The 16,636-nt window shown below is 37.3% G+C and overlaps 1 protein-coding gene across 4 annotated transcripts in view; it reads left to right on the top strand.

The window, feature by feature from the left end:
* DLG5 (discs large MAGUK scaffold protein 5) overlaps window positions 1-16,636 on the top strand; it is a 109,550-nt gene that overhangs the window by 41,247 nt on the left and 51,667 nt on the right. For all 4 annotated transcript variants that reach the window (XM_074830551.1, XM_074830553.1, XM_074830552.1 and 1 more), the window contains exons 3-4: window positions 11,038-11,203; window positions 16,468-16,611. In XM_074830551.1, coding sequence (XP_074686652.1) covers window positions 11,038-11,203; window positions 16,468-16,611 — 310 coding nt within the window. The remainder of the gene's footprint in view (window positions 1-11,037; window positions 11,204-16,467; window positions 16,612-16,636) is intronic.

Here is a 16,636-nt window from a genome sequence, read left to right on the forward strand (position 1 = left end):
TTTTTATCAAGATCACAGTTGTGTGCTATTACCTGAAGAAAAGGTATGTTTTAATTTGCTGTGAATAAATTGAGGCTGTAAACAGGAAGAAAAAAGTTCCTAAAGTTTTAGGACAACCAGACTCAAAAAGGAGACTTCCAGAGAGGGAAGTTCTTCTAAGGTGAATTGCACTAAGTTTGTGAAATAATTGGATGAAGTGATGCCTGAGATAGGAGAAGATGCAGGTGGCCCTTTGTAGTTCTGTGTTCCTGATTTTCAAAAGGAAAGATACACTTAAACCTTTTTTTTTTTTTTCTGATTTTTGTAACTGGGAATGCACTGTATCTGACCTTTTATAAATTGGAAAGTAAAGGTAGCTAGATGAACAGCTACTGTTTGCCATCACAAAGAGAATTTTTGCTTTAACAGTGACCACTTGCAAGCTACAGGTACATGGCCTCTATTTTATTAATTTTCTATGGCATAGTACCTTATGCAAGTGTGGGATTCCTGTTTCTGGACGCTTATCTAGAATTTATTGTGTTACTTTTGAGACATCCATTATTCCCATGTATGAGTCAGAATTGAATTCTTTTCAAACTATGTTTTGTTCATGTTTTAAAATATTGAAGTTCATACTGAACCCTCATCTGAGTATTTTACCTAAAGGGCTGTCCTTGGAAATGTTTTATGCCTTTGGTGTGTGCAGTGATCAAAGTTATTTATAACTTAAAAATTAAATGACCTGCTATTAAAGAAAACTTGTGATTTAGTATTCTTTGTAGTTTTTTATACAAATGATTGAAGTAAGTTAGGTATTTAATATTTAATACTTTAACAGCCAGGGGAATTCTTTGTTTGAAGCTGGTGTGTTTGTTTTATAGTCTGATTATAGACTTGTTATTAATGAGTATCACTTTTTCCCCAACCATTTTCTTTACCTCACATCTTGTTCTGCAAGATATAATATTTTTAATGTGATCTAATATCAATAGAAGAATTTCTTTGCTTAATAACCAACATATCCTAATAGACATGTTAGCAAGTCACTTCAAAGCTGCAGTCAGAGTAATAGTGACTGATTTGTTGAATGACAAACCATCATAACTAAAACTGTTTTCATGCCAGCTCCCCAAAGGCTTCATATGACTTCTTTGAATGAAATCCCAACAAATACTGAGTTGCTATAGCATTTCAGAAATTTAACATACATCTCCCCCCCTGCTCTGTCCCCATCTCACTGGAATACATTTTCACAAGGGTAATTCTGTGCAGTGGAAATGATAAGTTCAGCCTGTGAAATGAATGCATCAGTGAAAAAAGGTAAATAGCTTATGGTTTGGAGACAGTGTAAGCTTGGAATATGTTTAGTTTGATAGTTGTATGTACACACACATGTATATAAAGGAATATTTTAATTTCCCTACTCACGTGGACCTTATGGGGCAGAAAAGGGATCTATTTTATTATTCTTGAGTTTAAAACAGTGATTTTCATTAATATTTAACAAATTTTTATTTCTGGTCTAGCTTCTGTTTGTCAAGCAGCTCAGAAACACATTTAGACATTTGACCTTTCAGAAGACATGAGAAAGGTATTGGGGCCACTAATTAAGCCCAGATAAAGAAGCAGAGTGAATTTTAGCATTTTTGAACTAGGAGAGATTATACAATGTTTCATTTGTAGTCTTTGGACTCCATAGTTCATAAAAGTAACTAGAGAAGGATATGTCATTGTGCTTCATCATTTCTTCCCAACCTTAATCACCCTAACTATTGTTGGAGGTGGTTTCTGCTGCCAGCATTCTTAACTAAACAATCTTTTTCTGAAATACTTCCAAGTAAGCCAGGATGTTGTGAAATTGAGATGATTCTATATGTTTTACAGCTATCGCGGGTCTCTGAGTTAATTTATGAACGTGATGTATATAACAATGGGCTTATTTTCCAGAAGACCCTGATCTGAGAACTAGACTTAAATAGTACTAAGATGACTGTTCTTGAAAGGTAGTTCTAAGGAAATATGGGATCAGTCTCAGTCAAATAAATAAAACATCTTGTTCAGATTTGGAAAGGAAAAGGGAAAGATGAGAGAACACAATTTTATTACTGTATAAAGCAATGGTGTGCCCAAGTCTTGGGTATATTTGTAGTTCTGATTCTCCCGTTGAAAGAGAAGAAGGCAGCAAGCTTGGAGAGTAGCAGTAGGGATGAACAATTATGGAGCAGATTCTGTACAGGGAACAACTGGATATGCTGGGGTTCTCTAAGTCTTCAGTAATGTCGTAGCCCTAATAAGACGAGAGCAAGGAGTGATATAACCTGCATAATGTGACTCAGAGAAGAGTTTAGGGCTAGTCTATCCTGACTACTGTGATGTCATTCAAGCTTTTTTTCTCTTTCCCTCCCTAGATGGGCATGAGGGATGCAACAAGAATGAGCTTCCAGCCTCATGTGCATGTGGTAGAATAAGCAGTTGAGTGGAAGCCAGTTTTCCCACCTGTGTAGCAGCCAGGGTAGCAACCTTGGAGAAGAAACTCCTCTTTGTGAGTTTGTCTGCCTTGACCATAGGTGTATCTGCCTTTTTACTTTTGTATCTGTATGTAAATAAAAATAAAGAATGTGACAGGTCATGGCTCTTCACAGGTTGTTCTTGTGTATTTTGCTTACCATTCAAAATTGGTTTAGATGACAATATTTTCTTTTTTTCCCTTATTCTTCCTTCCTTTTCTTTCCTGTGTATTAATAACGTTTATGATGTGCATGTAAAATAGGTAGTTTTGGTTGTACTGAGGGCAAATATTTGCTGTTAATTTCCAAAAGAGATACGATATAAATTGCTGTAATCCCTGCATCCCACCATTGTGCTTCAGCCCCACCTTCTTCCCCCCAAAGGAACAAATCCTTGTTAAATTGTCATGTTCTTTCTATATTTCATTTCTCTTTGCTCTTGGCTAACAACAAAGATTTTTGTGTGCAAATAGAAGCATTCTTCATCTGCCCACTCCCCATGCTGGGCAGACTCTCTGTATGGAGCTACAATCCTGCATCTCTGACATCAGAATAATTATTTATGGAGATTCAGTGCCTGGCCTGCCAAGCACGGAACAACAGTGTCACTTAGGAATTGGATAGAAACCAGTAACATAGCTATACGTGACAGTTGCTGGCTAGTCTCCCACTTGACCACTCATGATAATGTGGAGGAAAAGAACAGAGAATAAAGACCCCCTTTTAAAAAAAAAAAAAAAAAAAAAGCGCCAATTTGTATAGTGCACTCAGTCATTTGACATGTATAATTTTGAAGATTAATGCTCCCCAAACACTGAATTGAACTTAAATGACAGTCCTGGGCAACTGGCTCTAGGTGGTCCTGCTTAAACAGGAGGGTTGGACTAGATGTTCTTTCTGTATCCCAGCAGATAATTTTCTGGATGTGTAAGGAAAGATAGAAGGGCCTGTGTTCTAAAAGATTATCTGTAGATGATATAATACAGCCAAATATCACCCTGCTTATATAATACTTCAGCTTGAAATCATCAAATTGGTGTGCTGTGGGAAATAATAACACAGTGCCCTTGTTAGTTTCTGTGCCTTCCTCAATTATCTACTCCAAATTTCCATCTTTTTTATTTTTACTTTCTCGCTCTTCCAAAATCAAGCTTCTTTCTTCCTTTTGACAATAGCCAGGTAAGTTATTGTTCTGGCCCATGATGCCTGAAAAAGCTTCTGTAAATTGACTTACAGGGTGTGTTTCAAGACTTTTGATACCCAGTACTACATTTACAGCCTCCAGGAACACACTACTGACCTAAGCAATATGATGCCATGACAGGATTATAGTTTCTGGAATCAAGCCACTTTTTTATCTACCCTAGTACCATAATGAAACTTCAGAGTTTTCCTTCAGTGCTTTAAAAATGCAATTCTTCCTCTCCTCCTCAATGCACAGGGGGTTTTTTTTGGTTTGGTTTGGTTTTTTTTTAACTTTTTTTTAATGGAAATGAGCATCTTGCGTGCAGGAGTCAGGCTATGGCTCTGAGGATAGCCTCCATTATGCTTTTTCAATGATGAGTTTTTAACATAAAGGCATTGCATACTCTTCCATTCTTTGAAAACATACTGAGATCCTAATGAGAGGATTTTTGAAATGCAGAAGGCCTTCCGTTTTTCCACATGTATAATTTCCTTCTTCCTGCAGCTGGATCTATTTGCATTGTTTTGATTACAGCTGTCAATCTTGTATCCTCTTCATTCCACATAGTGTATTATTGCTTTTAACAGACTACTGTTGTTCCAGCTGTTCAGTTCTTTGCAAATGGTATCACCTTTTTAGTCATAAGTGGTTTTTCTTGCTCTTTACTGTTCATATCCCTGTACTGTCTTTTCCTGTGGGAATTTACTTACCAGTCTGTAACAAACACCACCATTGGCATGACAATTTTATGACTTTTTCTTGCAGCCATCAGGTGGTCATATATCTGTCCCCACCAAACTTGTCCAACTTCGACTTCAACTGACAGTATTTCCTTGCTTAACACTTCGTTAGCTTATCAGCCCGACAGACTATTTACAAATAGTTTTCCCCTAATTGCAATTCAAGTTACTTAATCTGAGAGGCTTAATTCTTACTCCAAAGCAAATGTTACCCCCTTCTCATCAGATGATAGTTCCTTCCTGACAATGTGTAGTCTTTCATTCCCCATTTTCATGTTGGCCATTTTCACAACTGTCCTTTTATGTTGTTGTGATTTCAGTTTATTGCTTCACACTTTCTACAGCTGTATATAACAAAGAAATTTTTTTCACTATTCATGGGAAGTGTTCACTTGCGGGTGTGATTTATGATACTCTGTCAGTCAAAGATAAACACTCCTTCCTAGACTGAAAGTGATTGATTTATTCTGTGTGCCGCCCCCCGCAACCTCTTATAGGAATCTCGTTGTATTTCCTGCTTTTTTTAATAACACGAACACAAAATTTATATTTGGTAAAGATACCTGAACAGTTAACAAATACTGACAAAGGAACAAGTGACAGTATTACACCTGCTGAAAGGCAACAAATGAGTGAGAAGTACTAGGAACACTACTAGTACAGCACATCAGAATTGTTTTCTGTGCTGCAGTGATTGCCTTCGATATTCCACCTCCTTGCCAATCAGTCTCTCTATACAGAAGTAATTTTCCTGTAAAATTTGGCCTCAATGATTGAATTAAACCCTTTTTGTAGATTTATTTTCTAAGTAATTTTGTTCTCCTTTGATCTGAATAGTACCTGTTTAGTTTATTGGAAACAAGACTTTTAACTTAGGAAATAAACTCTCTTGCACAAACTTAAAGTAAATTCAGTCTCCTTTTATTTTGCTCTATTTATGAATCATGTAGATGTTCCTAGGATTAATCCTTAATCTCTTTACCTAATTTTTGGTGTGTGCATTAATAACCATCTTCTTTTAAGTAATAAGCACTCTGAATAGCTTTAGTATTATCACTGACTTTGATGGCATCCATTTCCAGGCACCTATGGGTTGACATGTAGTCATGCACAGTGTTCTCTTAGCTTCTGTCACTTTAGAGGTACCCAAGAATTACTCAGTGGGTGTGATACCCTGTTTTTAAAAAAACCACAACAGTAACAACAAAAAAGTTAACTTTGCTGATGTATATTGATGCAGTCTTGGAGGAGGGGTGTTGGCTTTTTTTGGCTTTTGTTTGGGTAGGTTTGTTTGATGGGGTGTTTTGGTTGGTTTTGGTTTTGGTTTTTTTTTTTTAAACATTTTGTATAACGAGTCAATTTGAGTTACTTCTTGGTCTCTTAAGGGTTCTGCGTAGATAGGGCTTGAGAACCACTAATGAAGAGCTGAACATTTCATGGTATTTTGTTTGCTATAATATCTTCTTAACATTAGTCAGCTCCCTGGAGGAATTTCCATAGATTTGGTTGGTCTATAATGATTTGAATGGAAATACAGTCTGTGTGAATATCCATCTCCTGCACTCCAGACAGCATGTCTGGAACACAGTGTCTTTCACTACTCCCTGGGGCCCTTTATCAGTCTGTGCATTCAGGAAATCCTTTTGGTGTCAGCACTTTTGTTTGGGGGCTATAAAACAGTATAGTGAGACGATGCTCACAACTCCTCTGAAAATGATGTGAAGGAACGAGTGCTGGTGGAGTCTCATCCCCTTGGTCGGTGTGCAGCGGTTGACCCTAGTCATTGTCCCCCTTGGGTCTGAATTGGACACTTTTGACTAGGTTGTGCTTTCAGTGTGTGGTTGTAAGCCTGACAAATGTAGGATTGGAGCTTTCCCACCAGGGAGCTCCTGAATGTTCAAACAGAGGAGCTTCAGCTGTATTTTCTTTCGTCATGTTAACAGATTTTACTCTCCATTGTATTTTAGCTCAGCAAAGTTTGCAAGGACTTTCTGAATTGACGTATCTGCCGTTTTTTCCCCCTCCTTGCTATTTTTGAGTATTAGGTTGTAGATTTCCTTTCATGTTGATCTTTCTGGAACCAGTGTTCAGTTCTTTCTAAAGTCTTAAACTTGCTGAAGTTGAAAGTTTGTGTTACATGCTGGTGGGTTTGTTCAGCTTGTTATATTCTGCATTAAAACAAATATTGAAGTGCTACCCATTCTTTTGTCCTTGCATGTTACATGATCCTCACTGCTTTCATAACCTGTTAGGTTTTCTGTCTGTCAGATGAAACTGTTTCCACAGTTTATTTTACCTTCCAGTTTCCTTTCCTCTGTGTACTGCTGCTTGGTCTTACTCGTGTTTTATTTCACCTGCATGCAATTCTTCTGTTCTGTGGTCTCTGCTGTTTCAAGACCACTTCAAAAGATACATCTGAAGAAATGTATCTGAACGATAACTTCTGATATGTAGTCTTGTTCTAGTCCTCATAAATTATTGAAATAAAGTAAATATTTTAGCATGCATTTTCCTACAGCAGGCATAAGTCTTTACTCCGCACCCCTTCCTGAGCTTGGGGGGGAAACCCTGTTGTATGCTTTGCAATACACTTTGCAAGTCTTTTAAATGTTTGTTTTCATGATTTACAAGACCATAAAGAAATAGTATTTTGAACATCCCTGTTGATTTTATTTTTTATGAAAGAAAGCAATGAAAAAGGCTTGACTGTACAATGAATGGTCTCCTGTTTATTTGCAAGCAAGAACTGGCCCGAATTTATGAGTTTAAGAAAATCATTGTAAAATTTAGGCATTCTTTTAGCTTGTGACAGATTGCCTTTTGAATTAGTTGAACCTGTCATACAAGTGTATTTCTCAGAGTAATGAGTTTATTCAAAATATGTTCATGGTATTTCTTAAAAGTAGCTGTTTATGCGTTGGTACCCATTTTACCACTTCAACATTACATTGATTCATCATTATGACACATACATCTTGGTCAGGTTAAGTTTCCCAGCCGTGTTTCTCTTAAAATGTTCTCTTTTTTTTTTTTTCCAAAAAGTTGCTACCCCATCCCCAAATACAGAGCTAACTGAACAGTGGTTTCTGTGTGGCTGTATTATCTCTTCCATCATTGATGATTAGAGTAATCATCAAGAATTCTATTTAGAATGTACTGCAGTAATGGATCTTTGTGGTTTCTGCAAAGTCCAGCATTTGGACTATAATTATGAAAGATATGGTTGCTCCAGCTTCTCTTTTTAAGGCTTTTCTTTTATGCAATGTATGATGGAATTCCTGCAAAATCTTGCTTTAGATTAAGTCAATGCATACTCAGGACTTAATATGTCTACAGCATTATGGGCAAAATATGTTTTGCCCACACGATGCATCCCTGCTGTCGGCTGTTTCAGGAGTTGGTGAAGCGCCACTTAACTGGAGGCTGGCCAGGGAGGTGACTTCCATATGGCTGGGTACTCAGAGCCCAAGTGCAGCTCATGTGAAGAGTGAGTAGTGAGGCTTACAGAAGCAGATGAATGAGTTGCACTTGGCAGGACGTGCAGTAAATACATTTCCACAAATCCAGGTTGTCTGAGAAAGCAGGTGAGTTGCTGAAAGGTGGCATAATTTGGATAATGGAGATTTAGCCTTTAGGCTTATACATTTTAAGACCAGTTTGACTGGTTAAAGTACAGAAAGGAAGTACTGTTGTGTAAAGTGTGCAGTCACATGGAAAAAAAAAAATACAAAGCTGGAAGCACAGGTTACTTTGCTTCTACTGCATCAGGGTGTCACATGCAATAAAAGGCTTTTAGCATTCAGGTATAAAAGCCCCTTTAAAGGAAATGAAGAATATTGATTTTTTCTGATGAAAGAGGAGTTTATTGAAGTGTTTTGATTCACATTTCTTGTTTTGGTTTTTTTAAGATACACAAATCTGATTTAACATTTATGAGACCTTTTGTACAACTAATGAAAATGTAAGGTTGTTAGTAAATCAAGCAAAGATAAACTTCTTGGGCTTCTTTTAAGGATAAGAAGGGGAATATCTAGATCATATTGATCTGTGTTTTTATAGCACTTGAAAGGCATACATCTCTTGGCTGATATTAGGCATTGAGAACAATATAATTGCATTTGAGATGAAAGTACTTGTACTGGTAAAAAGTGACAACTTAATGAATAATAACCTTTTTTGGTAGTAAGACAAATGGCTTCACATTAGTCAAGAAAGCTTCTTTCCTAGGGCTTAATTAGCCTATCCTTATTTAAAGCAGTCTTGTCTTGCTTGGCACAGTTTTGGAACTGTGTGCACAAATGTTCTTCTCAGATTGTCACTGGGATGCTGTCAAAGCTTTGGGGGGGGGGGGGGGGAAGAGGTGGAGAAGCAGATGTATAATTCTTGTCTCCTTCAACTATGTTTCAGATTTCAAGAGCAGCTGTTGCATGATTGTGTAGGACTTCTGTAGCAGACATTGTCCGTAGGACTGCTGCTGGGTTTAACACTGATATTAGTGATGGGCTATTGTTAATCCAATGCCCTTTCCTCCATGTGAAGCACACCAGCCTTCCTGATTTATCTCCTCCTTCCTCTTGTGCCCCTTGCATCCTGTTGATGTTTTGCTCACAAGCTGCCTCAGGATGACAGATAAACTTTTGAACTTCTCTGTAAGGATGAGAAGGGGACTTTTTTAGTGTTGCGCATCTTCTGATGCGTCAGCTCAAGTGAGAAGATATGTAGGTTGCCACTGAATTTACCCAAGATCATGCAGCCTGTCAGTATCTGAATTAGGTTTGTTTGCCTTTATCTTTTCACTTATTTATGAAATTCCCCGCTCATTGATGTGTCCAACCTATTCCAAATGAGTATGTATTCTAACTTTTTTAATCTGTCCAGTTGTTTTTTTTCTGTATTTATTCCCTATATCATAAGCCTAGGATAGTGCATTTGTATTATTACTGGTTCCTATATAACCTTGCCTTAAAAATTATATAGAATGATTCTTTTTTTAGAAAAAGAAAGGATAACTGCATTTTTAAAGTGTGAGATCTTAGTCCTTATGGATGAAGGGGCTTCATCTGGATGGAGGAGTGAAACAAACTAGTAGAAGAAAGCCCAAATGCAGCCTCCGTTGAGACTTCTTTTGAGCGATGCAAGTCTGTTTCTACAGAATGCAGGCTGTTCCTGCATTTTTTTTTCTCCAGTTCACTATTAGAGCATTTACAGACATTATTATGCAATAGTTAGATTAAAAGAACAATCTGTGCTCGTAAACTCTCATTGCTGAATTACAGTAACAGCTGAAAGGAATAAGAACAGCGTTCCTATTATTTGAGATGCTGTATGTGTGATAGCCCTGACTCTGCAGTTACTCTGGTGTGGCGACTTTAAAGCACAGGTAGTTCTACTTGAAAGCTGGAGGGAGTTTTTGCATTCTGTAATACCTTCCTGAACTGGGTTTAAAGATAAAAAGCCAATCCTTGCAACTCATTAGTATTTAATCAGAGGAAATAACTTTGTTTGAAATTCTTTCTTTCAAAAGACAGTTGTCAATGAGTATTATTTTACTATCGTATCTTTTGTTTCTTCATTTTAGAAAAAGGCATAATAAAGGTACATCCTAACAAGTTAATATGTATGTCATCAACTTGTTTCAAATGTATAATTATGCAAACTATTTTTAGAATTTGTCTTTTGGGTAGAAAATAGTGATCTCCTATATACATTTAAGCCTTTAACTTTCATGTCTGTGACCTATATCTTTGAGTTAATTCTCGTGTCTGGGATTAAAACGAGCAGAATGAAAATTATAGTTGAATTAATTGTCAGCATGTTGTGAAACAATGTATCAGACTCTCATCTCTCAGGCAGAAGAAGATCTCTTTGTATTGGTATAGCTCTCTGACAATAGGCATCATCATTAATCTCTGATATTAAGAAAGCTGAGAATGAAATGATTCCACAAAACTCTTTAATGTATGACTGCCCCTTAGAGGAAATTTGATGTGTAGTCCAGTTGCAGTGATTGTAATGTGCTAGTTTTAGCCAATGTTGTTAAAAATGAAGCCTGTTTCTCATGATTTATTGGCAAGTTGAATCTTTAACTTTGCGTACTGGGCTGGTAAGTTGTGACATATGAAAGCATGATAAATTGTGACATGTGAAAGCATAGAAATGCATTAAAAATAAATGTTGGCAGTTGGAAAAGAGCCCCTGTGCTGTAACAGTTTCTCTGCTGTCACTGGGGTAAGTTGATGGTGGGTGGAATTTTTTTTTTTTTTTTCTTAGAAGCAAGCACATGGTTCTTTATTGGAAATAACTTTGTACCTATGACTTCTGACACTGTGGTCTTTGCAATTGTGAACTGCAAACTTGCCTTGCCTTACAGGCAATTTGTAAGTTCATGAGTAAGCAAGGAAGCTACTCATGCAAACTTACCTTGCAACACACATAAGGCCTTTCTCCCTGGAGTTATTCTTGTGTCAACTCACTGGTGAAAACTTCCATGACTTGTTTCATTTTTGAACAGGATTCTCACCCGAAAATACAGGATTTTTTAAATTAGTGTTAACTTCTTTAGTGAAGTTGTATTGTTCTTTTGAGGAGTTATCTGACTGCCAATTATTTATCTCTTGGTCAGGTACGACTGGTAAAGCATCATCTCCACCACCTGTAATAGACACAAGACAGATGAGTGAGAAGCTGGAGACAATATTATATCAGCTCCGTCAGGTAACTCGAGAGAGGGATGAGCTGCGCAAGCGACTTGCACTTTCATCTCCTGGATCAACTTTTGATGACTGCAGGTAAAAACAAAGGAAATGTAACATTTTAATTTAGTCCTCAGTAGTGTCTTCAAGTGTCTTGGCTTCTGCTTGCTTGTAAAGCAGCAAGGATATTGCAATGTTTATATGTTGCTTGTAACCTACTTATATCCTGGTGATGTGTGTCTACGTAGATGACCACATCCAGGTTTCAGAGCTGCCTGTTGAATGCCTATTCCCACTTTCTTCAGTAGTTTTGCTGTGGGAATGAGGGGGAGTAGGTCTCATGTCTATGTTGGGAGAAGAAAGCAAGCTATTTGTTTAGGCTTCCTGAGTTATGTTGTGGCAAGAGAAAGAAGACAGTGGCTGAAGCATTTGCTGTTTTGAAAGCAAGAGAGGAGAAAGGAAAATAGCTCAGAATACTTGACTGGACGACAGAAATTGAGGAAAAAAAAATTTCTGCTATTCCTGTGCTGCTACAGAGAGGGGTTTGGACTTCTTTTGAGGGAACTAAGTGTTTTTTAGGAGCTGCACTTTCTGATATATATATATATATATAGGGGGACTGTATAGTATTAACATATTGAGGGTAAGGAACTCTCATCCACTGAGAAGTTATGGGTGCTGTCAAATGAAAATAACACGTGTTCTAAGTCAGTTAATGGCCAGCAGCCTTATGCCGCACATTCTAATTTAAGAGTTGATAAGTTATGAGGAAGACAGTCCTCAGGGAGAGTATGAGTTAATTGTAGTTAAGGGTTTATTGGGTAGGAAACAGAATTAGTTTATTTTAGAGGGTTAAAGATCTGCTAATGTTTCTAAATGTGACTTGGGACACACTGAGCAGGTGTTTTTTTGCCTACAGTAAGCATGTGTAAGAAACTTTTTGAACCTTGGAAAAAATTGTCTGTCACGAATCTGAAATAAGAATAAATAATAGATTTTTGGTAGTGTTGCCATGATGCATGGCTTCTCTGAACTTCAGTGCTTTATTGTTGTTGTTTGTGACTTCATCAGCTCTATCTGCAGGTGATCCGGTGGTTAATTAAACTTTGTGTCCTTGTGAGATAAGGTCAGGATTTGAACTAGAGAACTGGAATTGAGAGGATGTGGGCATTTTATTCACTCCTTAGCTACTCATCTTAATGCCCCCTTCCTCCACCCATGAGTTCTGAGGGCTACTTTAAGAGCACTGCGTTCTATCTGAGGGTCTCCAAGCATTGTGGGTATGGGAGAGGAAGAGGTTGTCAAATGTCAACATCTTTTGCATAGCTTCCAGTTACTTACTTATACAGAGGGATTTCTTATTTGAAGTCACTAGATCTTAGGCTTTGAGGATTTTATAGTTTACAACAATGTTCTCCATAATCTGGGATGCTATTAATAAAGTTCTGATGAGCTGTCTTATAGACTGCCCTAGTTTTTTCTCTTTAATTGTCAAATCAGTCTTTTGCTGCCAGTGTAGGATTTGTATGTTGTGGAAAACATAAATGTTTACAGCTTAAAGAATTAACTCATCAAAATAAGCATTGTATTTGGGCAGTGCTTGGACAGTGTATGTTAGATGGAGGATGCTGCTGTCCAAAGAAATATTTGAAGAGTGGGAAGTGAATGAAATTATTAGTTGATATTTTTTTCCTTCAGTATAAAAGCAACTAGTCCTCCCATCCACATACACATCTATGGTTTTTGAAAGCTTGCTTGTATTTTTTTTTACTTTATTTTGCATTCTTTCCTTATATAAAACTAATCTTCAGCCTTCCAGGAGTCAAAGCCCGGACATTGCAAACTGTTATTCTGAAGCGTGAAACCTGAAAGATGATTATTTAGATGGTGACTTTTACTACCCAAAAAGGGGTTTTGCTTTCCTGGCTGCGTATGCTGCTTTAACCGTGGCTGTACCAAACACAGGTGGCGTAGAGGCAAATCTTGACATGTCACGATGGTGTCAGCTAGCAACACATTCGTAGGCTGGGCTGCACTGGCTGTGAAGGCTGGCAGTTGCAAAACCAAGAATTGTTTGCCAAAGCAAGTGTTGACTAAGTCTGGAGCAGTGGAAGAGGAGCCACAGAAGTGGATTGTGATGTGCTGAATCAGATAAACATGTGTCATCCTGCTGGACAGGAGTAGGATTGCTCATGCTGTACTTGTGTCACTTGACAGTGACTGTATGCATGCATGTGTTGTGGTGATTCAGCAAAGATTTGGCTAAATAATTTAGAGTGCTCAAGGTGCACTTTATAGACTTAAACTTGCTATTCTTACTACTTATGTAATGGTACAAGAGAACTGCAATACTAATAAAACTCTTGAAAACTGCCTTTGAGAAGAGACTGTTTTATGTGTAATCTGTAACTGTTTTTGGTGGTGGTGGAATTGCAATGGTAAATGATAACATTTTCAAGTTGTTGGGTAGGCATTGCCCACAAAGTTACATCTGCCATTGGTATTAGCTCTTATGTTAGCATCAGATACATGTAAATGTCAGTCTCACTGTGGCCTTGATTTATGCTCAGGGTAATTCCACTGGAATACAAAGGGTTTTTAGAGTTGTTAAGTAGGTATCAGCATCAGAAAAACAGTTGGACCTTTGACACTAGCATTTTAAATTTTATTAACATTTGAAGCAATGCTTCCAAAATAGTAACTGACACCTCTCCTGTATTGAAATCAGAGTTTTCTGTATCTTGTGAGGCATTTCAGCATAAAACTGTGGTGGTCTTACTTAAACAAGAGTCAACCACTACATGTGTTTGAATGGACTGCTTTGTATGTATGGCAGTTTTGGTTTTTGACTTCTGACCAATATTCCTCCTGTGTATATCCTTGTGTTTCTTGCTGAGACATAAACCCTTGGAACAGCACTGTGGAACCATACGGCCTTGGCTATCCAGGTGTTTTTTTACTTCATGTAAATGAGCTAGAACGCAGGATGTTACTGGTGGCATTGTGCATTGTTTGTCCTTCCTCATTGTGTAGATACGTGCGTTTCTGTAGTTACCTACATGGTATCGATATGTTTATATGATTTGTTTGTTTGTTTGTTTTTAGAATAGTGCTAGTGTTACTTCACCAATATATGACATACAGATGGTTGATGTTAGACTTGTAGAACAAATTCTCCTCATAGCTTTGAGACTTACCTAATAGTTATCCTTTAGTAAAAATTCATACACTGAAATGTTTCACTCAAATATGAATTCATGATTACAAGCTTAATCTGAACATGTGTTAATGGGTCTCAGTAAGGTTAACACTTTAACTGAGAGTTAAACGGTGCTTCAATTAATGTTGTCATTTTAATGACTGTGGTGGACAGATGGTGTTCACTTTCAATAATTTCACCCTAAAATCTAATTTAAATCAATACTTGGGTTTTTAGTGATTTTGTCAAGGGTGTGAACATTTCAAATTGAGTTTTACTTATGCTAACTAGGTTTGTCTTTTAAAAGACGACCACTGCAGTGTTTGTGGTTATATATCTGTAACACTCTGTGAATAATGTACTACTACTTTTGGCACCCCCAAAAAGTGAATTAAAAAGAAAACCTAAAAGACATCCCTGTGGATGTGACTTGAGTATTTGGTTACTTTTTGAGTTTGACTTTAGTTGTAGCTAAAGCCTGTCAGTCAAGGAAGGGTTTTTTTGGCTTTGTTTTCCCCAGAAGCATTTCTCTGGAGAAGGGAGAAAAAGAGGAGTTACAATTGAAGGCCTTACTATTCAGCAACCCAAATACAACTGGGTTTCTAAAAAGCACCTTCATAGTGTACACACACTCCCTAAAAGTCTGTGAATCAGATGTGGCTGGTATTTTGTTTTTTTCAGCAACTCTCACAGCTGCAGTAGTATGAAAACATTTTCATTTTGGTTTAATTGACAGCTGCATTTCAGTTCCAGAATCCATGTTGCTGGTTTTGTATGAAGCAGAGAGAATTCTGATTGCTTTTCAGGCTGCGCTTACAGCGAAACCTGTTGCGAGAGTGAGGTGGGAGGGAGAAAGGGTGATCTGTGCAGCAGCAGAGCAAATCTGATATGAGGATAAACTAGAGTTAAATTAGAAAGCAATTGTTTTATTTTTGGTTGGTTTGTTTTTGTTTTTTTTTATTGCCCGTGGAGTTATAAGAGACCCAGGAGATGACACAGGAACAGCTGTCAGAAGCTTCATTTTGAAACTAGAAAATTCAATGGTGCAAAAATGTTGTGACTGTGCAGAGGAGGAAGAGTTCAATTTAGAGTCTCCTTTAGAAGCTTAGTGCTTCAAAACCAGACGGCATAATCCTGCTAATTTAGTTTCTAGCTTGATTTATGATTTTTCTAATAAATAAATAAAGGTATCATGATCAGGGACCATAGATTTTAGACATAATCTATGTTGGTCAATTGCTTGACAAGGGAGATTATTTTAGAAAATTTCTCTTCTCCCAATCATCCTGATAAAGTAAAAAAAAATTTCAGTCAGAAATTTTTCTGACTGAGTTTGGCTTCCACTTTGTTCAGTTCAATGAAAATTGTTTATTGGAGATTATATTGTATTGTAGATTCCCAATAATTATTTGAATCAAATTTGGGTTATTTTATGGAAATATGAGGTAGATTCTGACATGTTTTGTCATTCACTTATAGTAGTTTAAAAGAACATGGTAACACTCAATCAGATATGTAATTTAGTAGCATGACTTGGTCAAATTATTTAAATTCCATGCTGGATTAGTCAAACTGGTCAAATTCTGCCAGCACAGAGACATGTGTTTGGTGTCCCATTGGAGGTCTTTCTCTCAACCCTAACCCTGATTTTCCTGGAGAGCTATAGACAAGGTCCTCTAGCTACTGCCTAGATAGGTTTTTCCTAGCCTGGGTCTCCATGCACCCCCACTTGACTTTGGCAGCCTCTTCTCAGCCACACTCTCACTGCAACTCTGTGCTTTTTCTTTGAGAGTTTTGACGTGGTAGCACAGGAGAGCTGAACGTACTGTGATTGACTTGTTCTTTTATCAAGTGACAGTTCTGCTCTGTGATAATACTGCTGCTCAAAAGAGAGGTACATGCTTGCGTAGTACTATTTTTGGCTGTGTTAGTGATAGAATTTCTCATTATTAGATGTTACATCTCATAAAACTCATACAGGTTAAAGCCAGTGAATTTTTACTTGTGGTCACATCTTAATGCAAAGTATTTAAATTAAAGCATAATATAACCTCAGTATCGACAGTTGTGTGATAATATTTTTTTACCGGATAGTAATTTCCCAGACTTTACATTTTCTTTAGCAGCTGATGTTTGACTTCATATTCTTCTTCCATGCTAGGCCTAGTCCAAAACCAAATCATGATTATGAAAGACTGAAGATTCAGTGCATGAAGGCCATGTCAGACCTACAGTCTCTGCAGAATCAACACACCAAGACACTGAAAAGATGTGAAGAAGCAGCAAAAGAGGCAGATTTTTATCAGTAAGTATTAGTAAAGCTGTACATA

The sequence above is a fragment of the Strix aluco genome, chromosome 7 (genome assembly GCF_031877795.1).
Source record: "Strix aluco isolate bStrAlu1 chromosome 7, bStrAlu1.hap1, whole genome shotgun sequence".
NCBI classification, from domain to species: domain Eukaryota; kingdom Metazoa; phylum Chordata; class Aves; order Strigiformes; family Strigidae; genus Strix; species Strix aluco.